Below are 25323 nucleotides of genomic sequence, written 5' to 3'. Positions count from 1 at the left end.
AGTTTTGAATGCCCCTTCATTTTATTTAATGACTTATCAAAAACAGTCCCATCAGAATTATCAATCAAGTTAAGACTAATTCTAGGAGTTTCAAGAAAGTTGCAGTAAGGTCTAGATCTTGCATTGCAACCAGGCCTCGTACTCCTTTTATGTGCTCTGAGAAATGGATCTGAATAATACTGCTGTAACATGTGTTGTTTAAGTAACGTTTAAAGAAAATAGCATCCACTGGAACAAAATTAAGAGAACACATATAAAGCTTCAATATTTCAAGTTTCTTTGTGAAACTTCAAAACAAAACATTATCCTTGCACTAAAACGTGCAGCAACAACATAAACAAAAAGTATCACTCTCCAATGTCCTATTCATCCTCAAACAAAACTTAGAGAACGCATCTAATAAGCTCGAGTTCCGAGCATTTAGTGCTAAGTTCTGATCACAATATGTGGAAAGCACATCAGAAATCAGCAATATCCTTAACTAATCTTCTCTCAACATGATGAGCATCCTCAGCCATTATACCGGATATAAAAGCTTATGGTTTTCTACTGTAGTTGGCATTTCAGCCATCATAACCACGCAGAAGAGTGTATGCCTGAATAAGCCTACCTCCCTCCAGGTCTGCCTCTGCTCTTTCAGCCTTCTAGATTTCTATGTCATTGACTGCAGGCAAGTGTCTTATTAAGAAACTCATGTACATTGGAAAGCATTTGGGGCCCATCCCTGTACATAGCTTGTGATAGAACTTAAAACTTGTGTCAATATACACAACAAAAAGCTTGTCCCAAAAAAGTGTGCTTCAGAAAAGCTCACCCCACCTCACCTCATCCCTTTTCCTCAGCATTAAACAATACAAATATTTTTATATCATCTAAGCCTGTGTATTTTGCTACAGCTCCTCAGAGGCAACACCACATACATTAAAACGCCTTTTCTTGTTCACGGCATGGATGACGGAGAGCTCTTATGCCTCTGTTATGCACCACATCTGTACTGGTTAAAAAAAATTGCCACTGTAAGAAGAAACACTTGACCCAGATGGTGTAGTAGCAAGAAATGTTTCCATCTGTTCATCCGTCAAAATCTGTTGGTAACGGCATTCCACGCTGCAGAATGCTTTATCACCTCTGCAATAATCAACAAGCAGAGAATGAAAAAACTTTGAAACCGAAGTTTACATACTTTTTGAAAACACAATCCATCAAACTACCAGAGTTCTCTCATCATAAAAAAATCTAGATGGATTTAATAGGCTTTTTGGATACAACAGTGCAAAATTGAAAAACAATCATTGGCCTGGCTAAGGAAAAGCTATAATTAATTCAATGCGATTCTCCAAGTTTTAAAGCAATCTCTAACAGAAAGACATGGTATGGACATCATAACAGACCTGTACATGTAGATGTCCTCCCCATGGCTTAACTGTCGTTTGCAGAGATAGCAAGCACGAAGAAAATTTGCAACAGGAAACACGGGAACATTTGCAGAGTTTCGAGGTATCAATGCAACATTCCATATTTCCTGTTCATGTTGCTTTCGAACAGGATATTGCACAATTTCACTCTCCATACCACAATGAGAATATATGTGTTTTGTGGCCGATTTTGGACCATGGAATGTGACACAGGTATAGCTCTCTGAATGCTCCATGCCAGTCTGAGAGGCGGGATTTGTGATTTCATGTGGAGAACCAATCATTGTTGTCTCGCTTCGCTTCCCGGGAGAACTTAACTGGGGATCTAACCTCTTTTCATGGCAACTTGTGTTCCCAACTCCGGAAAATGTCTTGATATCCAGTGGAGAAGTTGGGCTTTTGGCCCTCTCTGACCCTGCAGACCCCTTGAGATTGAAATCTCTGAAGAGACAAGGAGCATTGAAGAATTTGTGCTCCTCTTTGGGCCAGTCTCTGGTGGGTGATAAATCAGATAGGTAATCAGGCATCAGATGAAGGCTGCTTGGGGATTTCTGAACAGGCCTAGAGCTTTTACCAAGCATCATCTCTTCTCCCTGACGCTACTGATCTTGATCAACACACTTTCTTCATTTAGGAAATGATTCAAACCCAAAATACCTCCATGTGCACCAGGCCTCATCTACAATCGCCTATAAATTCGGGTACATGCTTACACAAAAAGAGTGAAACTCCTTGGAACTTGTGATGGATGTACTGCAATACAAACAACCCACAAGTTCCTACAGGTAACCCTAATAACTAAAAACCCTTCCGACCTTGAAGTATTCAATAGACACCAGAATTCCTTGGACCTTGTGGCATATACAGAGCTCAGAAAGGTTAAACCACCATGTACCTTGAAATATGTATAGAATACATATATATACCATGGTCAGGTAATGGATGTATACATAGCATACTTTATCAGAAGCCCTTTTTGGAGATTGTGCTTTATCTTCTGCACCTAAAGCCAAAGTCTAACCAATCAACTGCTTTTCTTCTTCAATAATGAGTAGGTATACTCAACCTGACAATTGAAAATGTACTACCATATAGGTCACTTTTCTATAGGTGCAGACCAGTGCCCAATAGCTTCAACCATGTAATAAAGCCAATATCGCCTAATGGAGGATTTTACCTTGGTGCTTTCGTAAAATACCTGAAATCAGAATCCTTTTGTCTCTAATAAATGCAATGGAAACCTAAAATAGGTTTTCTCGATATGCAAAATTGGCTGCAAAAACAGGATCAAAGAGTCTGGCTTATCCCTCGTTTCAAACGAACATTTTTTAAACTTGTTATGAACAATGTTTGAAATCCTTCTATCTGATCACCAACACTGGAAAATGCCTGACATTTAGAGAAATTACTAGAAATTTCACCAATATGAATATCAATGTATCCCCCAAAAACCTCTAAACCAACAAGTTTGCAAAGAATCCTCTAACTGTGGCCCCAAAACTAGCACACCACCACCAAATTTTCCTCTCTAAAACAATCTCTCAAACCACTTCAGTCAATGTTACAGCCTCTTTCCCCACTGCTAAGTTGCTAACAGCAGGGTCCCGTCTCCGAGGAGTCCTGATCAATGCCACATAATAACAACTGCTATATTGTAACAGCAGGAACCCCTCCTGAAATGTCAGAAAAATGAGCTGCTTGCCCCTCTGTGCAAGGGTGCAGATGCCCACTTTGTTGAATCTGGAAGTATCCCAATATAGTAAACCTGGTACGAGCAACACCCATTTATTGGTTCACCCTGCAATTCCATAAACTTATTCAAATCCCACTTGCCACTCATGTACCACCCACCTTAGTTCAAATATATATATATATATATATATATTTCTGGAATATTTCTTTATAACACTACCACCTCCAATTTCTATAATTGAATCCTGTATTTCGTTTTGGCTCCAATATCCATAGAGGAGCGAATCTCTCATCTATTTGTATTTTTTTTAAAGAATTTATCACATTTCATCCTCACATCACGGAAAATATGGAAAATTCGCTGAAGACTTCCATTTTTCCTTGAATTTTCCGCTAGATTATTACACATAACAAATATATATTTAATACTAAATTACTATTACTTCAAACTTTTTCCTAATCGGGTCACTTCACATCATAATTAAGTTACTTCAGATTTTTTCATATTAAGTTATTTTAGATTATAATTAATTGTTTTTCTTAATTAGATTACTTTGGATTATAATTAAGTTAATTTTCTAAACTAATTTAAAGCATAATTAATTTTTTTTATAATTTATAAAAATTAAATAATATATATTTAAATAATTTTAAAAGAAAAATTAAACCATTTTCATTAAAATATTAAAATATCTATATGTCTATATATATATATATATATTTACCTTATTTATTTATCTATTAACAAAACTATTTCTCATAACTCACTCTGAACATTAATCTGAGTCCTAATTCAAATAACTAAATTAACAAATATCTAATAAAATTGTATGAAAATAGTAAAATAAAAAAATCATTTTATTCATTATTTTCACTTTGCCTTAGAGTTTAATTTGAGCATTTCAATGTCATGGTTACCCATTATGGATTTACTAGATTTTGATGTTTACTTGATTTGATATTTAAATTTTATTTTTATATGATTTTATAGAGGTATTAAAGTGAAACATAATTCAATATAAAGATATGTCAATGTGTAATGAAGAGTAGTGTTGGTACAACAAAGTGTACAAATCTATTGATATTATGGTGCCCAACAATGTGTTGTATGTGTGGAAGGGTCCATGTGACAACTAATATTGATTTTATATCATGAATCTATTTGTACATATATGCCAGTGTTATCCTACTCATATAATAGTGTCATATTTTTTTTTATTTGGCACAACCACACTCTCCATGCTCATTGTTTATGACAGTAAGGATGCACAACAATTATTCTATATACATTATATTAATAATGTGTTAATAAACATTTTATAAAAAACTATCTAAAACTTTTTTGTAATGTTATTTTGTCATAATTTTGTAAAATAATATTTAAAGTTTTATACATTTGATGCATTTATGTTTTTTTTCCAAGATTTTAAGTTGATTCAAGCACTCTTAATATCCTTAGGGGTATCAACGGAAATGTTATGAAACTTTTATTGGGTGGAACTATCAACTGAATTTCTAGTAAGTGGATTTATAATAGGGTGTTTTTTTTCAAGAATTGTTTGTTAGGAAAGATGTGATTTTGGATGTCAAATACGATGTTTTCCTAAATTAAGCACGCTTTGATTCCGTATGAATGATGCTCTTACACATGTTCAAGGAGCACTTGAAGCATTATGTCCAACGAGTGTAGCTTTGACATGTCGCTTTGTTATCTCTAACCTCAATATGGACCAATCCTAATAGATACAAATAGATTATGGAGTTGGGTTTCAAGGGTTTGGTTGAAAATAAGTCCTAGCTATGACAAGAAACAGAGGGAACTATCTTTAGAGGGGGGGGAGGGGGTGGGGGTAATTGCACATAGTTGTATTTTCTTACTCTATATGCTGGTATCATAATGAGGAGTTTTGGAATTTAACAGTGAAAATAACTATCGTTGGGCATTTTGGGTGTCAAATATGGTAAAAATAGTATCTACCTATCATGAAATTTAAATAGTACAATGACATAAATAATGAAATAAAGTATTGTGGTCAAACCTATTAAAAATATAGGTTGAAATGTTTGGAAAATTATAATATGAGTAGTAAAATTCACATTTCTTATCAAGTGAAAAAGGATTATCAATTTTCCTTAGTCCTTAGAGACCAAAGTCTTTGTTCATGTTTTTTTATAATGATATCATGTACAACATGAAATTGAAACATAATAAGGACGCGAGTGTCTTTTTTTGTCTGAGTTCAGATTCCATTAATATTTGGTTATTATTAAGAGTAGAGAATTAAGACCACCATTTTCATAACCTTAAATTCGTGAAGTTTTTGTTGATGGTCTTTATTTTGACTTAGTGCAAGCCTCTTAAGTCACAATGACTTTGCGAGTGTTAAATTTTACATTTCAAATCCATACTTATTTAATATTTGGGTTGAATATCAAGCATCATCAAAATTGACCACAAAATTTACCTAGTCCCCTTATGAGATCTTTATCCCACATCCTCTGTAATAACCTAGAGATGGTGTGAAATTTTAAGCCAAAATGAGAATATAGGCGTGAGTTGTGCTTCAAGTCCATACTTTATCTAATTTTGGGTTTGAAAATACAAATAAGGTTTTGTTGGTAGGTTTCAGGTGTTTAGTAAAAAAAAGTCCTTGGATCTCATTAAAAAATAAGGTGTGGCATCTGGAAGAAAAGGTAAGAAAGAAATATGTTTCTTATTTGTATTCCAATGTAGTAATGAGAAGTATTAGAATATGACCATCAACATGCTCATCGTTATGCATTTTGACCGTCAAATATGGTAAAGTTTTATCCAACTATCATGGAATATAAGTAACATAGTGAAATATGAGAGTAGTGGATTTACTCAACATATTATCACCAATGTTGTCGGGCTCTTGGCTGGTTACATGTCTACAACCTACGGGTTCCTAGTTTGAATCCCACCAAGTGAGGCACACAAGTCTACATTGACATGTTTACTAGGGATGCAAACTGGGAATGTGAGGAAGATTCCCTTGTGTCCTCGTAAGGTTTTCCTTGGAAAAGAAAGAGGTAATATGATCAAGTATGTTATGTCAAAACATTTAAAATGATATGTTGAGATGTTTTGAAAATGCCAAACATTAGTGATAAGGTTCATAATTATAATTAGGAGAATCAAGTTTATGGTTTTTTCATAGCCCTTTAAGATCAAGGTCTTTGTTCATACATTTTATGATGATATGAGTACATTGTGGACTTTTTGAACCATAATGAGAATGTGACTATTGAAATCTGTGTTTTGAGCTCATATTTAATATAATATTTGACTTATTATTGAGAATAGAAAATTTATTCTATATGTTTTTTTGTAGCCATGAATCTCCTACATCTTTGTCCATGCTATTAATGATGACTTAAAGTCGACCACTCAAGCTACAACTAAATTGAAGATATCAAATTTAAAGTTCAAAGTCATACTCTATCTAATATTTAGGTTGATGTAGATTTTTACTTGTACATTCAACAACTTATGTGATATGCTAAAACACAAGACAAGAATCTACTCTACTCTTCAGTGGAAACCAAAATTTATCGATGAAAAAAATAAGCAGAAAAGGAAGAATATTGATCGCACATAACACAATATTTCTCTGGGGAAAGCAACTGCAAAAAGAACTGACTATCTATATTGCATTAACCAAAATATCTGAGAAGAAAATACAATGCTTGTTCAACCTGAACAATTCCTTCACAAGTACGATCTATCTCTCGGCCTCCTAGGCAAGCCTTGGATGAATACAACATGCTCTGCTCAACTTACACAAGTATTTCCTATCCTCTGCGTGACTGACTGCCTTTGGCCAATACTTAGCCAAATTCCTAGCCTTCCAAGCTCCTACTTCCTTGCACAATTCCTAATAGAATTAGCCCATATTTAATTTGGAAAATCCATCACCACAACTGCTCAATCCATTATAGGCCTTCTATTGACTGCATGCACCATCTGTACAACTTGGAAAAATGTACAACTGGTAGTACACTATCCCTGAACTCTAATCTCAACTAGGTCTTCCTTTGAACTGACATGCATGAGTTATTTATGAGTGAATATTTAGTTAATTGGTGTGTCACTGAGGATGCATTGTTGCTCATCCCCACTACTAGACCTCCTACTAGTTCCTCCAACAGTTAGAACTAATGTAACTGACTATAACTCAGTTAGACTGAGTAATTAATTACAACTCAAAAGAACTTAACCTGAGCCCCTAAAATTTAGGGATCACTCTACATGACTCTAGATAGAATTCCAACTCAAATTTCATAAGACAACTAAGTCAAATTAACTTAGTTAACTATTACAAGTTGCTATGAGAAGAGAATTTCGATTTAATTCACAATTTAATTCAAGGACACATTAAATTAGAATTTCTAGATGTTATTTTTAACATTTCTTGTTGCTATTTTCAACACTCCCTCTCAACAAGAAAGGAATTCAACTTTATCCTGATCTCGTACCTTTGGAATTTTCTACATGCAACACTTCTCTGTAGTGTTGTTGCTGCTACAACTTCTGAAACTAAAACAAAGCATCCAAACTGAATCAATATGATGCATCTGTCATCAGAGTCTCTGACTGATACTAGCTATTGCACTGTCTACTAAAAACTTTGTGCTTTTGATGACTCTGCACTGTGCCATCTACATTGTTGTCAACTCTGCTCTGCACTCCCTAGTATATGACTGCTACTAGTTTCTGCCTCTGTCACTCTGACATCTGACTGCATCAACCACCATTGGTCCATCCTGCTACTGTGTATTGTGGGCTCCCATAGTAAGGTAATGATCCATGAGATAAAACATCTCAATGGACCCTGCCCAAATTTCTACACTCTTGGGACTATTACTTCACATCGCCCCACCTCTCACCTGGAGGTATGGCTGCATGTGCTCCCTCTGCCCACTTGGCTCAAAATTTCCCCTATTGGAGGTCTCTACTTGAGTGGATGTCTCCACTCGGTCTCTTTTATGCTTCTTCAATTGTGGTTGCTCCATAACTTGCTGAGGCTGCTTCTGGGGTTGCATGCTGAGAGGTAATTCATGCTCCCTCTCAACCACCATGTCTCTAACGTTTTCCTTTCTCCTCAAAGCTTTGCATGGATCTTGTACCTCAAGTGCGTACAGGTTCTTAACTTGCACACCAATCTGTTTCACTTGTCCCATGGCGATGTGTCTAAGGAAAAACTTTCCTTTGCTAAAAAACACATTGTAGCCATGATCTTCCAATATTACGATAGAAATAAGATCCTTCTTTAGTCCTAGAACATACATCACACCTGTGAATCTGAGAGGGAGCTAGACTCCCTCTAAAAGGTAACTATACTGAAGCCGGTCACGTTATACCTCCCATCATCTCCAAACTCTATGTTCTGCTTGAGGTCTTTCTCCTCAAAGTCACTGAAGAGATCTCTATTCCTCATCATATCAAACAAGGCACCATTGTCGAGATACCACATGTTTCCCATTAAAGTGTTGGACATGCATGCAATGAGAGTTAAATCAAGTTCGAATTGTGAAGCTAGAGCTTCACCTGCTGCTTCTACTACAAGTTCCTTCTTGCTTGCTTTCTTCTGTGGGAAATTCGTGGCATAGTTCTCATACTCGTGACAGTGAGAACACTTGATGTTCAACAAATCCTTCTTCTTGCCACCCTCCTTGCCTTGGGACTTCTTTCCCTTGGCTTTCATTTCTTTGATGACTAATGCAATGTCCTCTTCCACTTCTTTGGAAGAGGTCCCATCTCTAGTGTCCCCCCTTTGGTAGCTTCTTCCTCCCATTAACTAAGTCTTGGTAACTATGCCAACTCTTTGGAAGTCCTAGAAGTGCTAGGCTCACTAGATCATCTTTGGCAACAGTAATCCTGACACTTCCAAGCTCATCCCGACATTGGGTGAACTTGGTCAAGTACTTCGGAATTGAGTCGCGCTTCTCCATATTGATCTTTCTGAGTTTGTCCTTTAGTGCGAACTTCCTATGATCATTGCTATTTTGAAACAGGCCTGTCAATGCCTTCCACATTGAAAATAGAGTGTCCTTACCATGGAGATTCGAGACAATGTGATCTTGAACTCCTTCTAGGATAATCCTTCTTTCCTTTTCCACACACTTTCTCCATTCAGCCAGATCTTTAGCATCAGATGTTGGAGGCTTCAAAATATCATGATCTATGAATTCCTTGAGGCCATTGTCTTCCAGAAATGCCTCCACCCTATCCTTCCAAGCTATGTAATCTGAGCTGCCTTCCAGGGCATACTCAAGTCTCAAACTATAGAATTACATATTGCTGACTCTGAAGTACGAACTTGCAAATTCGAATTCACTTGCACAACAAACTCAAATTCTCCTCTTCTATGTTGTCTTCAACTCTAATACCATGTAGGTTTTTACTTGTAGACTCAACAACTTATGTGATATGCTAAAACAAGAGACAATAATCTCCTCTACTCTTCATCGGAAACCAAAATTGATCGATGAAAACAATAAGCAGAAAAGGAAGAATATCAATTGCACATAACACAATATTTCTCTGGGGAAAGCAACTACTAAAAATCTCGGCTATCTATATTGCATTAACTAGAAGATCTGAGAATTAAATACAATGCTTGTTCAGCCCGAACAATTCCTGCACAAGTACAATCTATTTCTCTGCTTCTTAGGCAAGACTTGGATGAATACAATATGCTTTGCTCAATCTTGAGCTCAACCTGCACAAGTATTTCCAATCCTCTGCCTAACTGACTACCTTTGGCCAATACTTAGCCAAATTCATAGCCTTCCAAGCTCCTACTTCCTTGCGCAATTTATGAGAGAATTAACACATATTTGATTAGTAAATTCCCTCGCCACAACTGCGCAATACATCATAGGCCTTCTACTGATTGCATGCACCATATGTACAACTCATAAAATTATACAACTAATAGTACACTATCCCTGAACTCTAATCTCAACTCGGTCTTCCTCTGAACTGACATGCATGAGTTATTTATGAGTGAATCTTCAGTTAACTGGTGCGTCATTGAGGATGCACTTGTGCTCATCCCCACTACTAGACCTCCTATTAGTTCCTCCAACAGTTAGAACTAGTTTAACTAACTCACAACTGACTATAACTCAGTTAGACTGAGTTAATTAATTACAACCCAAAAGATCTCAACCTGGGCCCCTCAAATTTAGGGATCACTCTACATGACTCTAGATAGACTTCCAACTCGAATTTCCTAAGCCAACTAAGTCAAATTATCTTAGTTAACTATTACCAGTTGCTATGAGAATAGAAACTCGAATTCCCTAAGACAACTAAGTCAAATTAACTTAGTTAACTATTACAAGTTTCTATGAGAATAGAATTTCGATTTAATTCATGATTTAATTCAAGGACATGTTGGGGAAAAAATCCACCCCCCCTATAATTTTTTTTACAAGTAACAATATTTAATGACCTTTGTAGGGTAATGTAGTGATCTCTCTAATGAAAGAGCATGGTCGAGGGGTGGATCTAATGTGTTGATCAATGGTTAATCATGGCACTCGCATTTTTTAATAACATGATGAATAAAGCATATTAAACTCTCAATGCATTTAAAACCTCATATAGGTTTCTGACTCGATCACCCTCGAAACTAATCTAATTAACTCTAAGATGCTATTGCACTCAAAGGCGCGCGCGAACTAAGCATTTCATTATTCCCGATGTATCTAGACCATCAATTACCCCCACATCTAATGGCTATCAGAACTTATCGCCTAGATTATTACACATAACAAATATATATTTAATACTAAATTACTATTATAATTAATAATTATGTTACTTCAAACTTTTTCCTAATCAGGTCACTTTAGATTATAATTAAGTTACTTCATATTTTTTCATATTAAGTTATTTTAGATTATAATTAATTTTTTTCTTAATTAGATTACTTTGGATTATAATTAAGTTAATTTTCTAAATTAATTTAAAGCATAATTTTTTTTTTTTTTATAATTTATAAAAATTAAATCAATATATATTTAAATAATTTTAAAAGAAAAACTAAACCATTTTCATTATTATATATATATATATATATATATACCTTATTTTTTTATCTATTAAAAAAACTATTTCACATAACTCACTGTGAACATTAATCTAAGTCCTAATTCAAATAATTAAATTAACAAATATCTAATAAAATTGTATGAAAATAGTAAAATAAAAAAATCATTTTATTCATTATTTTCACTTTGGAGCATCTCAATGTCATGGATACCCCTTATGGATTTACTGGATTTTGATGTTTACTTGATTTGATATTTAAATTTTATTTTTATATGATTTTATAAAGGTATTAAAGTGAAACATAATTAAATATAAAGATACGTCAATGTGCAATGAAGAGTAGTGTTGGTGCATCAAAGTGTACAAATCTATTGATATTATGGTGCCCAATAATGTGTTGTATGTGTAGAAAGGTCCATGTGACAGCTAATATTGATTTTATATCATGAATCTATTTGTACATATATGCCAGTGTTATCCTACTCATATAATAGTGTCATATTTTTTGTTGGGCATAACCACACTTTCCATGTTATCCTACTCATATAATAGTGTCATATTTTTTGTTGGGCACAACCACACTTTCCATGTTCATTGTTTATGACAATAAGGATGGACAACAATTATCCTATATACATTATATTAATAATGTGTTAATGAGCATTTTATAAAAACTATGTAAAACTTTTTTGAAATGTTATTTTGTCATAATTTTGTAAAATAATATTTAAAGTTTTATACATTTGATGCATTTTATGTTTTTTTCCAAAATTTTAAGTTGATTCAAGCACTCTTAATATCTTTAGGGGTATCGACGGAAATGTTATGAAACTTTTATTGGGTGGAACTATCAACTGAATTTCTAGTAAGTGGATTTATAATATGGTGTTTTTTTTTCAAGAGTTGTTTGTTAGGAAAGATGTGATTTTGGATGTCAAATATGATGTTTTCCTAAATTTAGCATGCTTTGATTCCGTATGAATGGTGCTCTTACACATGTTCAAGGAACACTTGAAGCATTATGTCCAAGGAGTGTAGCTTTGACATGTCGCTTTGTTATCTCTAACCTCAATATGGACCAATCCTAATAGATACAAATAGATTATGGAGTTGGGTTTCAGGGGTTTGGTTGAAAATAAGTCCTAGCTATGACAAGAAATAGAGGGTGTTATCTTTAGAGAGAGAGGGGGAGGGGGTAATTGCATATAGTTGTCTTTTCTTACTCTATATTTGGTATTATAATGAGCAGTTTTGGAATTTAACAGTGAAAATGACTATCATTGGGCATTTTGGGTGTCAAATATGGTAAAAATAGTATCTACCTATCATGAAATTTAAATAGTACAATGAAATAAATAATGAAATAAAGTATTGTGGTCAAACCTATTAAAAATATAGGTTGAAATGTTTGGAAAATTATAATATGAGTAGTAAAATTCACATTTCTTATCAAGTGAAAAAGGATTATCAATTTTCCTTAGTCCTTAGAGACCAACGTCTTTGTTCATGTTTTTTTTAATGATATCATGTACAACATGAAATTGAAACATAATAAGGACGCAAGTGCCTTTTTTGTCTGAGTTCAGACTCCATTTTGTTAGAAAAATATTATATATGACAGAGAAATGCAAGACATATAATATGCGGAAAAACACAAACACATAAAACCAGAGAGACATAGATATACATGGTTCACCCAGTTTGGGCTATGTCCACCCCGAACAGCCAATCCTTCCTTTTCTATTATCCAGCAAAATGAAGAGACACAACCTACAGCAGATCCTCTATAATATCCTCTATTTTCTCTCACAGTCTCACCTATCTGTTTCTTGCTCTGAGAATACACACATATTCCACAACCTCAATACAATACCCCCATACAAAGAGAGGGGTTTCCTTCTAGGGAAAAAAACCATAAACTAAACATAAATTCTACCATCAGATCATCTGCCTAATGAATGACCCATATTGACTAGAAATTACTATACTTTTACAAGGCAATTTTACATCTATTTTTAGCTTAGGGGGCGCTACCCCTGAAACCCTCGCCAGGGGGGACAAGTCCCCCCCTGCACCCCCCTATATGGAGGGGTGTACAATCTTCCTGGGGTATACATCCAACAGAAACAAAGACCTCTAAATTATGATGATAATAATGCTCCACACCCAACACATTTAATGTTTGGTTATTATTAAGAGTAGAGAATTAAGACCACCATTTTCATAACCTTAAATTCGTGAAGTTTTTGTTGATGGTCTTTATTTTGACTTAGTGCAAGCCTCTTAAGTCACAATGACATTGCGAGTGTTAAATTTTACATTTCAAATCCATACTTATTTAATATTTGGGTTGAAAATCAAGCATCATTAAATCAAGACCACAAAATTTACCTAGTCCCCTTATGAGATCTTTATCCCACATCCTCTGTAATAACCTAGAGATGGTGTGAACTTTTAAGCCACAATGAGAATATAGGCGTGAGTTGTGCTTCAAGTCCATACTTTATCTAATTTTGGGTTTGAAAATACAAATAAAGTTTTGTTGGTAGGTTTCATGTGTTTAGGTAAAAAAAAGTCCTTGGCTCTCACTAAAAAATAAGGTGTGGCATCTGGAAGAAAAGGTGAGAGAGAAATATGTTTCTTATTTATATTCCAATGTAGTAATGAGAAGTATTAGAATATGACATCAACATGCTCATTGTTATGCATTTTGACCATCAAATATGCTAAAATTGTATCCAACCATCATGGAATATAAGTAACATAGTGAAATATGAGAACACTAGATTTACTCAACATATTATCACCAATGTTGTCGGGATTTTGGCTGATTACATGTCTACAACCTACGGGTGCCTAGTTTGAATCCCACCAAGTGAGGCACACAAGTCTACATTGACATATTTACTAGGGATGCAAACTGGGAATGTGAGGAAGATTCCCTTGTGTCCTCGTAAGGTTTTCCTTGGAAAATAAAGAGGTAATATGATCAAGTGTGCTATGTCAAAACATTTAAAATGATATGTTGAGATGTTTTGAAAATTCCAAACATTAGTAATGAGGTTCATAATTATTATTAGGAGAATCAAGTTTATGGTTTTTTCATATCCCTTTATGATCAAGGTCTTTGTTCATACATTCTATGATGATATGAGTACATTGTGGACTTTTTGAACCATAATGAGAATGTGACTATTGAAATTTGTGTTTTGAGCTCATATTTAATCTAATATTTGACTTACTATTGAGAATATAAAATTTATTCTATATGGCTTTTTGTAGCTATGAATCTCCAACATCTTTGTCCATGCTATTAATAATGACTTAAATTCGACCACTCAAGCTACAACTAAATTGTAGATATCAAATTTAAAGTTCAAAGTCATAATCTATCTAATATTTAGGTTGATGTAGATTTTTACTTGTACATTCAACAACTTATGTGATATGCTAAAACACAAGACAAGAATCTACTCTACTCTTCAGCGGAAACCAAAATTGATCGATGAAAACAATAAGCAGAAAAGGAAGAATATCAATCTCACATAACACAATATTTCTCTGGGGAAAGCAATTGCTAAAAGAACTGACTATCTATATTGCATTAACCAAAATATATGAGAAGAAAATACAATGCTTGTTCAACCTGAACAATTCTTGCACAAGTAGAATCTATCTCTCGGCTTCCTAGGCAAGCCTTGGCTGAATACAACATGCTCTGCTCAATCTACACAAGTATTTCCTATCCTTTGCCTAACTGACTGCCTTTGGCCAATACTTAGCTAAATTCTTAGCCTTCCAAGATCCTACTTCCTTGCGCAATTCCTAAGAGAATTAGCCCATAGTTAATTTTGAAAATCCCTCACCACAACTGCTCAATCCATTATAGGCCTTCTATTGACTGCATGCACCAACTGTACAACTTGGAAAATTATACAACTAATAGCACATTGTCCCTGAACTCTAGTCTCAACTGGGTCTTCCTCTGAACTAACATGGATGAGTCATTTATGAGTGACTCTTTAGTTAATTGGTGTGGCACTGAGGATGCACTGTTTCTCATCCCCACTACTAGACCTCCTACTAGTTCCTCCAACAATTAGAACTAATTTAACTGACTATAACTCAGTTAGACTGAGTAATTAATTATAACTCAAAAGAACTCAACCTGAGCCCCTAAAATTTAGGGATCACTCTACATGACTCTAGATAGAATTCCAACTCAAATTTCATAAGCCAACTAAGTCAAATTAACTTAGTTAACTATTACAAGTTGCTATGAGAATAGAATTTCGATTTAATTCATAATTTAATTCAAGGACAAATTAAATTACAATTTCTAGAAGTTATTTTTAACATTTCTTGTTGCTATTTTCAACACTCCCTCTCAACAAGAAAGGAATTCAACTCTATCCTGATCTGGTACCTTTGGAATGTTCCACATGCAACACTTCTCTCTAGCGTTGTTGTTGTTGCAACTTCTGAAACTAAAACAAAGCATCCAAACTGAATCAACATGATGCATATGTCACCAAAGTCTCTGACTGCTACTAGCTATTGCACTATCTACTAAAAACTCTGTGCTTTTGCTGACTCTGCACTGTGCCATTTGCACTGTTTCCAACTCTTCTCTACACTCCCTAGTCTCTCACTGCTGCTAGTCTCTGCCTTTGTCACTTTGAGATCTGACTACATCAACCACCATTGGTCCATCCTACCACTATGTATTGTGGGCTCCCATAGTAAGGTAATGATCCATGAGACAAAACATCTCAATGGACCTTGCCCAAATTTCTACACCCTTGGGACTATTACTTCACATTGCCCCACCTCTCACCTGGAGGTATGGATGGGTGTGCTCCCTCTGCCCATTTGGCTCAAAATTCCCCCCTATTGGAGGTCTCTGCTTGAGTGGATGTCTCCACTCGGTCTCCTCTGTGCTTCTTCAATTGTGGCTGCTCCATAACTTGCTGAGGTTGCTTCTGGGGTTGCATGTTGAGAGGTAATTCATGCTCCCTCTCAACCACCAAGTCTCTAACCTTTTCCTTTCTCCTCAAAGCTTTGCATGGAGCTTGTACCTCAAGTGCATACAGGTTCTTGATTTGTACACCAGTCTGTTTCACTTGTCCCATGGCGGTGTGTCTAAGGAAAAACTTTCCTTTGCTAAAAAACACATTGTAGCCATGATCTTCCAATATTGCGACAGAAATAATATCCTTCTTTAGTCCTAGAACATACATCACACTTGTGAATCTGAGAGGGGAGCTAGACTCCCTCTAAAAGGTAACTGTACCGAATCCGATCACGTTATACCTCCCATCATCTCCAAACTCTATGTTCTGCTTGAGGTCTTTCTCCTCAAAGTCACTGAAGAGATCTCTATTCCTCGTCATATCGAACAAGGCACCGCTATCGAGATACCACATGCTTCCAATTAAAGTGTTGAAATGCATGTAATGAGAGTGAAATCAAGTTTGAATCGTGAAGCTAGAGCTTCACCGCTACTGCTACTACAGGTTCCTTCTTGCTTGCTTTCTTCTATGGGAAATTCGTGGCATAGTTCTTGTACTTGTGACAATGAGAACACTTGATGTTCAACAAATCCTTCTTCTTCCCACCCTCCTTGCCTTGGGACTTATTTCCCTTGGCTTTCATTTCTTTGATGACTAATGCAAAGTCCTCTTCCACTTCTTTGGAAGAGGCCCCATCTCTGGTGTTCCGCTGAAAATATTCTTTTACCAAGTCGAACCACAATCGCTCCCACTTTGGTAGCTTCTTCCTCCCATTAACTAAGTCTTGGTAACTATGCCAACTCTTTAGAAGTCCTAGAAGTGCCAGGCTCACTAGATTGTCTTCGGCAACAATAATCCTGACACTTCCAAGCTCATCTCGACATTGGGTGAACTTGGTCAAGTACTTCGGAATTGAGTCGCCCTTCTCCATTTTGATCTTTCTGAGTTTTTCCTTTAGTGCCAACTTCCTATGATCATTGCTATTTTGAAATAGGCCTGTCAATGCCTTCCACATTGAAAATGGAGTGTCCTTACCGTGGAGATTCGAGACAATGTGATCTCGAACTCCTTCTAGGATAATCCTTCTCGCTTTTTCCACACACTTTCTCCATTCAACCAGATCTTTAGCATCAAATGTTGGAGGCTTCGAAATATCATGATCTATGAATTCCTTGAGGCCATTGTCTTCCAGAAATGCCTCCACCCTATCCTTCCAAGCTATGTAATCTGAGTTGCCCTCTAGGGCATAATCAAGTCTCAAACTATAGAATTACATATTGTTGACTCTGAAGTATGAACTTGTAAATTCAATTTCACTTGCACAACAAACTCAAATTCTCCTCTTCTATATTGTCTTCAACTTTGATACCATATAGATTTTTACTTGTAGACTCAACAACTTATGTGATATGCTAAAACAAGAGACAATAATCTACTCTACTCTTCAGCGGAAACCAAAATTGTTGATGAAAACAATAAGCAGAAAAGGAAGAATATCAATTGCACATAACACAATATTTCTTTGGGGAAAGCAACTGCTAAAAATCCCGACTATCTATATTGCATTGACTAGAAGATCTGAGATTTAAATACAATGCTTGTTTAGCCCGAACAATTCCTGCACAAGTACAATCTATCTCTCCGCTTCTTAGGCAAGACTTGGATGAATACAATATGCTCTGCTCAATCTTGAGCTCAACCTGCACAAGTATTTCCAATCCTCTGCTTTGACTGACTATCTTTGGCTAATACTTAGCCAAATTCATAGCCTTCCAAGCTCCTACTTCCTTGCGCAATTTCTGAGAGAATTAACCCCTATTTAATTAGTAAATTCCCTTGCCACAACTGCACAATCCATCATAGGCCTTCTACTTATTGCATGCACCATATGTACAACTCATAAAATTATATAACTGATAGTACACTGTCCCTGAACTCTAATCTCAACTGGGTCTTCCTATGATCTGACATGCATGAGTTATTTATGAGTGAATCTTAAGTTAACTGGTGTGGCATTGAGGATGCACTTGTGCTCGTCCCCACTACTAGACCTCCTACTAGTTCCTCCAACAGTTAGAACTAGTTTAACTGACTCATAATTGACTATAACTCAGTTAGACTGAGTTAATTAATTACAACCCAAAAGAGTTCAACCCGGGCCCTTAAAATTTAGGGATTACTCTACATGACTCTAAATAGACTTCCAACTCGAATTTCCTAAGCCAACTAAGTCAAATTTTCTTAGTTAACTATTACAAGTTGCTATGAGAATAGAAACTTGAATTTCCTAAACCAGCTAAGTCAAATTAACTTAGTTAACTATTACAAGTTGCTATGAGAATAGAATTTTGATTTAATTCATGATTTAATTAAAGGACATGTTGGGGAAATATCCATCCCACCTTTATAGGGTAATGTAGTGATCTCTCTAATTAAAGAGCATGGTCGAGGGGCGGATATGATGTGTTGATCAATGGTTAATCATGGTGCTCGCACTTTTAAATCACATGATGAATAAAGTATATTAAACTCTCAATGCATTTAAAACCTCATTCAGGTTTTTGACTCGATCACCCTCGAAACTAATCTAATTAACTCTAAGATGCTATTGCACTCAAAGGCGCATGCGAACTAAGCGTTTCATTATTTCCCGATGTATCTAGACCATCAATTACCCCCACATCTAACATCTATCAGACCTTATCGCAAATAGAGTGGTCTGCTCATTAACACACCCCCACCGACCCGATAGCACGACCGTTGTTGATATTTATCAGATCAACGGTCATCGCATCTCAACTCGCGCATTATTTAATGTGTTTCTTTCATGCGATGGCTGGGTCCCACTCGCCGTGCTTGGTGGAACGGCCTATGGTAATTCTACATATGTCCACTTCACTAATGCACATCTTAAATCACTATTAAACCTAAGCGCCACCATATTTTCCCTCTCCGCTCGTTATTTTTTCTTTTTGCGTGTTGTTTTCTCGAGCTCAGCCATGATTCCGTCGAGACCGCAAGACTACCACGCTCTTTATAAATTCAAATTAATTCGCCTGTAAGTTGTTATTTCTCTTCCCCTCTTTAACTACAGTTGTAATCTTGCTCTGTTGAGCCATTATGGCTGAGCTAGTAGGGAAAGAGCCCCTTGTGAATGAGTTGGCAGGAGTGCAGGACACCAAGGTGTTCCTCATCGACATTCTTACCTTAAAGAGGACTATTTCCTCATCAACAACTACATCAGCTGATGAACATTGCTTGCTTAAGACTAGAATCCTGCATGCAGTGCTTCTGTTGGTCCATTTTGACTCGAATTCCATATTATTATTAGCCAAAAATTGTGAACCAGAACAACAGGCAATATATTTTAAGCATAGTCATTTTGTGTTTTTAAAGATTGATGAGAACATTATTGCGGAAATGCTAGGCATCCCAACTCAGGGAATAGACATATCAGACAGGGGTTTAGAAAACCAATTCATTACATGGGTTGAGGAGGATAAGCTCGAATTCCGTTTTGAAAACCCCGACCCTGAGTTAAAGCTAGTTTTTCCCATCCAGACTACTTGGCTAAAACCCTTTTACTAGACTTTGACGTCTCTTCTGTCAGTACTTTTAGACCTCGCAAACAATTCTAAGGTGGACGAATCACTATTTTTAGCAATTTGTCTCGTCACGCTTAAGCCCAACCAACAAACCATTAATTTTCCTAAATACTAAGGCTCTTAACCTTACTGTGGATTTATCTACCACCCTTCATTTCTGCTCATACCAACATTGCTCCTATCTTGTTCATTTGATTTTATACAATTACTCTTCATACTTCCTTGCCTTCGGAATCTATTAAATACCACAGATATTGAAGGCAGATAAAAGGAAGTGTTCCGTTGGTCTGATGTCATATATCCTCAGCACGTTCCATCGGTTTATTTGATATACATCGATCGCTTTGCTTCTCCTTTAAGGGATAAAATAACTGAAGCAAAAGTGAGCCGAATCTCAGACGAGCAAGTTAAAGTATTAAGGTTAACCGAACAAGAGAGTATCGATAGCTAGTTTCTATTTTGAGACTATACGGAAATAAGGTTGTATGAATTTGATAATCAAACGACTCAGATTCCCAAGTATGTAACATCTTTACTGTTTGCTTATGAAGTATTAAGACAATAAATTGTGCTAAATGAGTTCCATTTTGTGTCTAAAAAGAAAGGTGCATTGTTTAGTTATCCCTATGTTATATCTCCTCTAATTGCCAAAAATTAAAATTCAAGTGATACCTTGGAAAAAGAAATGTCTTCTTTTGGTTTTACGCAGGACGACTGTTGGCAGTATGATCCACTTGGTATTATTTCCCAACTTAAAAAACAGGTCATATTATCGGCTTATGTGCATGAAAGCATACTTGAATTGGAGAAGATGGCGAATTCGCCCATACTGTCGGAAGAATATTCACAATCAGCACCATCCACTGGGATAGCTGACACGTTCGTACAAACTGATTCCGACCATTCACTGGTTCAGGAACCCACATCGAAAGTGGAAACTTCAGTTTCATATGCTACTTTCCCCTTAAGCAAATGAAAAGTTGATGAATTAACTCAATTCAAGCTTGTTCGACGTGTCAAACCAAAAGAGGCCAATGTGGAAACAAATGATTTTGATTAGCAGATCAAGCAATTGGACATGAAGATTAGACAAACCTCAAGAGAGATAAAACCGAAAGATTCCGAAGGTCAAGCCTTGGATATTGAACATGCATTTACTATACATTAGAAAGGAATAATGTTTGGCAAAGAACTGACTACAATTCCCGAACAATCCCCATCAATGGACACCTCAACGCTCCAAGATATGCTACCTATGAGTGGGGCCCGTTTCATATCGATGGCTGATTTTGAGACGAACACCTTGAACCTCATGGTGTTGCAACCTAAGACAGGAGAAAACCAATAAACGGTTGGATCTAGAACATCTTCTCTGGCCATAAACTTGGCCAAAGTGTCAAACATAAATGTGATTAACCTACACCAACAAGCGGGTGAGGTAGTGGCTCGCAAACTCCTCAAATCTATAATAGGGACCAAGAAGATGTAGGCTATGATGGAAAAGGTTTTCGAACAGTTAAATACAACCCGTATGGCCCTATGTACTAAAACAAATTATATAAAGGCACTGAAAGAGGTTGTCATTCGACACTGCACACAATATGTTTATAGGTTTTTAAGCTCATATGCTTCATGTTTTGACCAGAATCTATGCAGATAATGGTTTGATAATAACTTATATGTTTCTTTCAGTTCTCTGGTAGTATCAACTATGATTTTGTGATAGGCCTTGGCATGGACAAGGCAAATTTTTGATTCGGTCATGATCTTCTTAGTGGGAAGAAGCCCAAGTCTATGTTTGACTATTAAAAAATGGTTTATGATGTATCTCTCTCAGTTCAAAGCCTATGATGTTTTGCAGTGGGTATATGTTTATCTTGATAAGGTATTTGGTCGGAAGGATCTTTCAGAGTGCTTATGGCACAGTCAGAATGTAATTTTCGAAATATAATAGAAATTTTCATATATATATATATATAGATAATGAATAAATTTTAATCCAATATGGTAACACACTGTTAAAATCAATGGTAATATGTCCAAATATCCATTCTTATAGATAAAACTCATATTCTAGTGAAAGAAATAAAATCTATTCATAATTGAAATAAATCAAAGTCACATGTTCTAGCCTAGATCCGTCTTAAATCCATATCTACCAAGATATGAGAGGGATCAAATCTCTTGAGGTGCAAATCTCTTTTAGAGTGAAAAGAGATTTGATCTCTCTCAACTTTTGGTATCCATAATTAAGATAGATCTAGGTTGGTTATTAAAACATTTATGATTTACCATATATATTAAATCTAATATAAACATTTAAACAAAAATGTATTTCATAGTTTTTATTGCGTTGGGTGTTCAATTGTAAAGTTACATTTTATTCTAGTCAAAATAAATAATTACAATGTAAGATTAGTCAAACTCATGTTTTGAGTTATTTATTTGGTAATTCAAGGAGATATACTTATAATGATAGTGAACATTGTTAGATTTATTCAACTTTTTAATTTTTTCAATTATATTCACTTTACAAATTAATTTAAGGTTGTTGGAGGCTTTAATAACTCGCTTACTTCCTCTAATGTAGAATAAAAAGTGTTCTCACTGCTTTTTATTAAAATGAAAATGAGAAAATAGTAAATGAAGAATAGAATCTACAAAATAAAAAATTAATTAAAATGTTGTATAAGAATCATCGAGATTTTCCTAATACCAATTAAAAATATTAAATAAATATTTAAAAATTGCCAAAAGATTATTATTTAAAAAAGAAAAATTACACCTCTAAAAATTAAATTAACCTCAACATATCACTGTAACTCTATGCAGGCACCCAAAATAAAGGGTTGAGTCTATGCCAGTTATGATCACACTACAAACTTTAGTTGAAACTTTGTTAGTTATTATTGCACTTCAAAATTTCTGCAAGTTACCCTTTACAAATTAGTTTGGAGCAAATCCAAACAAGGGTTAAATATTATGATTATTCAACCATTTTCTTCAAAACTTTGGTTAGAAATACGATTTTGTGAGCCTGTTTATCTGTGTGTGACCCACCAAACTTATAGGTCACAACAATTAAATTATGACCCTTTGTTCATCACCCACACACATTTTGGCCTTGTATAAATATATGGTGAATCTAGAACCTTATAAATTTTTAGGACACATAACAACCAAGAAATACATGACAAGTTACTTGTCATGTGAATGATAGTGTGTAAACACAATTCCCTTGCTACAAAACCCTGTTTAAATTAGAATGACCATCCAAGAAGATCCAATAGAAATATTAAGGAAAATGGAAAAATCATTGGAATTTTATGCCTTTAAATATGTTACATTAGAGAAGAATACCATGGGACAAGCCATGAGTTAAGAATACCATGGGTTTTCAAATCTCGGAGTCCAAAATTTACTAATGTTTTGTTTATTTTTTATTTTTTTAATTTTAATCTTATTTTTATGTAATTTGATCTAATCAAAATGTTTAATAGAACATGACAAGACACTACAACATCTCTTCAACACTCGGGTGGAGAGTGTCTGCGAGTGCAATAATATGATAGTTGTTATTTGCAAAAAGTTAAATTGATTGAATTTGAATGTTTGTGAGAACATTTTATTTTTATTTTTATGTTTAAATTTTGTTTGATATGTTTATTTTTCTTGCATTGATCAAGATTAATAGGACATTAAAATTCTTTCTTTAATTTTCTTAAGAATGTGACGAGATATTTTCAAATCTTCACGCTGAGAGGCGCTCTCCAACCCAGTATGAGAGAGATGTTGCAATGTAATTCTGAACATTTTGACTAAGTCAAATTACATAAAAATAAAAATTAAATTAAATAAAAAGATTAATGTAATGTAATGTAAACATTTTAACTTGGTCAAAATAAAAAATAAAAATAAAAAATGGAAATCACAAAATAAAAATAACCCTATAAAAATAAAATAATGATAAGAATAAAAATGACCCATGGTATTGACCAATGGTATTGAGAACCAATGGTATTGACCCATGGAATTCATGTGGAACATAACCTATTTAAAGGGGGAGATTAAACCAACGTAGAACCATCTTAACTCCAGATCTACCAAGCCTTGAGAGGGATCAAATCTCTTGATATGAAAACCGCTTTTAGAGTGAAAATAGATTTGATACCCCTCGATGCTTGGTACATCCGAAGTTAAGATGGATCTAGGTTAGTTTAAATTAAAAAATTGTTTTTAAATATATGACTACTTTATGTTAGGGTGGTTTAGGTAAACTTGACTCAGTCAAGTTACTGATGGTTCTCAAGCTCTAGGTATATGACATCCCATGGTTTTTGCCATGGTGTTTGCCTTTAATGTAGTCTATTTAAGGGCCAAAAATATCATGTTAATTTGTCGTAGTGGCCATTGGGAACACAACAACAATGTCTTAAATACACCACCACTTTTCTCGCTGCTATATGATCCTAACAACTAGTATCAGAGTTGTGGCTAGGAGAATACAGTCTGTGAGAACTCGATACCTATACGAAGATGCACGCGGATGAGGGCATTGACATGTTCAAAAAATAAGTCATTGGTGGAGTTGGTGATGGCCATGCTGATTGTATTACAAGATTATGATGATGGTTTTGCTGCAGGATTACGGTGATGGCCATGCTGATTGTATTACAAGAGTACGATGAGGGTTTTGCTACAAGATTTCAGTGATGGAAGATATCAAGAAATGAATTGAGGCGATCACCATAGGTATTGTGATCAGGATGCGCTTGCAACTTTTGATGTATAATATCATATACACGATGACGTTTGACAATAGGTTCAAGAGCAAGGATGAACTACTATTCCTTCACCTCAAGGTTCTTAGGTGAGACAATCCGCCTAGCCTAGAGCTTCAAGTATAACTATGGTGACTTTGTTCCTATTTTTAGATTGTTACTTAGAGGGTACCTGAAGATATGAAAGGAGGTGAGTAGTGAACATGGGGGTGGACATGTTGTTTCAAGTTGATCTATCCCATTGGAAAATTTGGAGATGTATGCCAAGAAGAAAAAGCTAGAAGGCAAGAGACTAGATACTAAGAAGTGGTTTGTGTGGCATCGAAGGAATTTGTCCCATGGTCCCATGGCTTACCTTGTGCTCATAGGTGGAATTTAAGGAAGGAAATATGACTCTAGAAATAGAGAATATGGCAAGTTCCTTTAGCCCGAACAATAACTCGACTTAAAAAATGAGTCAAGAAAGGGAGGATGAGTAGGATGCAGTGACGATAGAGAAAAATGACATTCACTCAAGATCAAGAACTCAAACAGGTTAAAGGGGGCCTCATGAAACACTACTTTTAAAGAGAGACAGAAATGCAGAAAGAGGTTGAACGCTTGGAAAGAGAGGCAATTGAAGCTGAGAAGAGATGCAAAGAACACGAAGAGGCTCTTGTATGAGCTACAAGGGAAGCAATCAAGAGAGAAGCTACTCTGGTGAGGCAGCGTTGCTAGCTTTGAAGTGAGAAA

The 25323-nt window shown here is 35.4% G+C and overlaps 1 protein-coding gene across 1 annotated transcript; it reads right to left on the bottom strand.

Moving 5' to 3' along the window:
- Positions 1–254: 254 nt before the first annotated feature.
- On the bottom strand, positions 255–3240 carry LOC149210617 (FCS-Like Zinc finger 8-like). Its single transcript, XM_089394463.1, has 2 exons — positions 1392–3240; positions 255–1128 (listed from the first exon to the last, which is right to left on the bottom strand). The coding sequence occupies exons 1-2, from the start codon at positions 1997–1999 to the stop codon at positions 999–1001; spliced, it is 738 nt and encodes a 245-aa protein (XP_089250589.1). The 5' UTR covers positions 2000–3240; the 3' UTR covers positions 255–998.
- Positions 3241–25323: the final 22083 nt, after the last annotated feature.

This window comes from Pinus tabuliformis, chromosome 1_2, assembly GCF_031772625.1.
Source record: "Pinus tabuliformis cultivar Carrire ecotype Pingquan chromosome 1_2, CPIR1, whole genome shotgun sequence".
NCBI classification, from domain to species: Eukaryota; Viridiplantae; Streptophyta; class Pinopsida; order Pinales; family Pinaceae; genus Pinus; species Pinus tabuliformis.
Note: the sequence above shows the minus strand (reverse complement) of the source record. Positions and strands in the feature narration are given on the sequence as shown.

What these genes read in the sequence shown, in the direction of transcription:
- LOC149210617 (XM_089394463.1), bottom strand. Translation starts at nt 1,999, where the DNA reads ATGATGCTTGGTAAAAGCTCTAGGCCTGTTCAGAAATCCCCAAGCAGC. An exon ending in GAGGACATCTACATGTACAG is followed by an intron (nt 1,129 to 1,391) that starts GTCTGTTATGAT and finishes TGATTATTGCAG; the next exon opens with AGGTGATAAAGCATTCTGCA.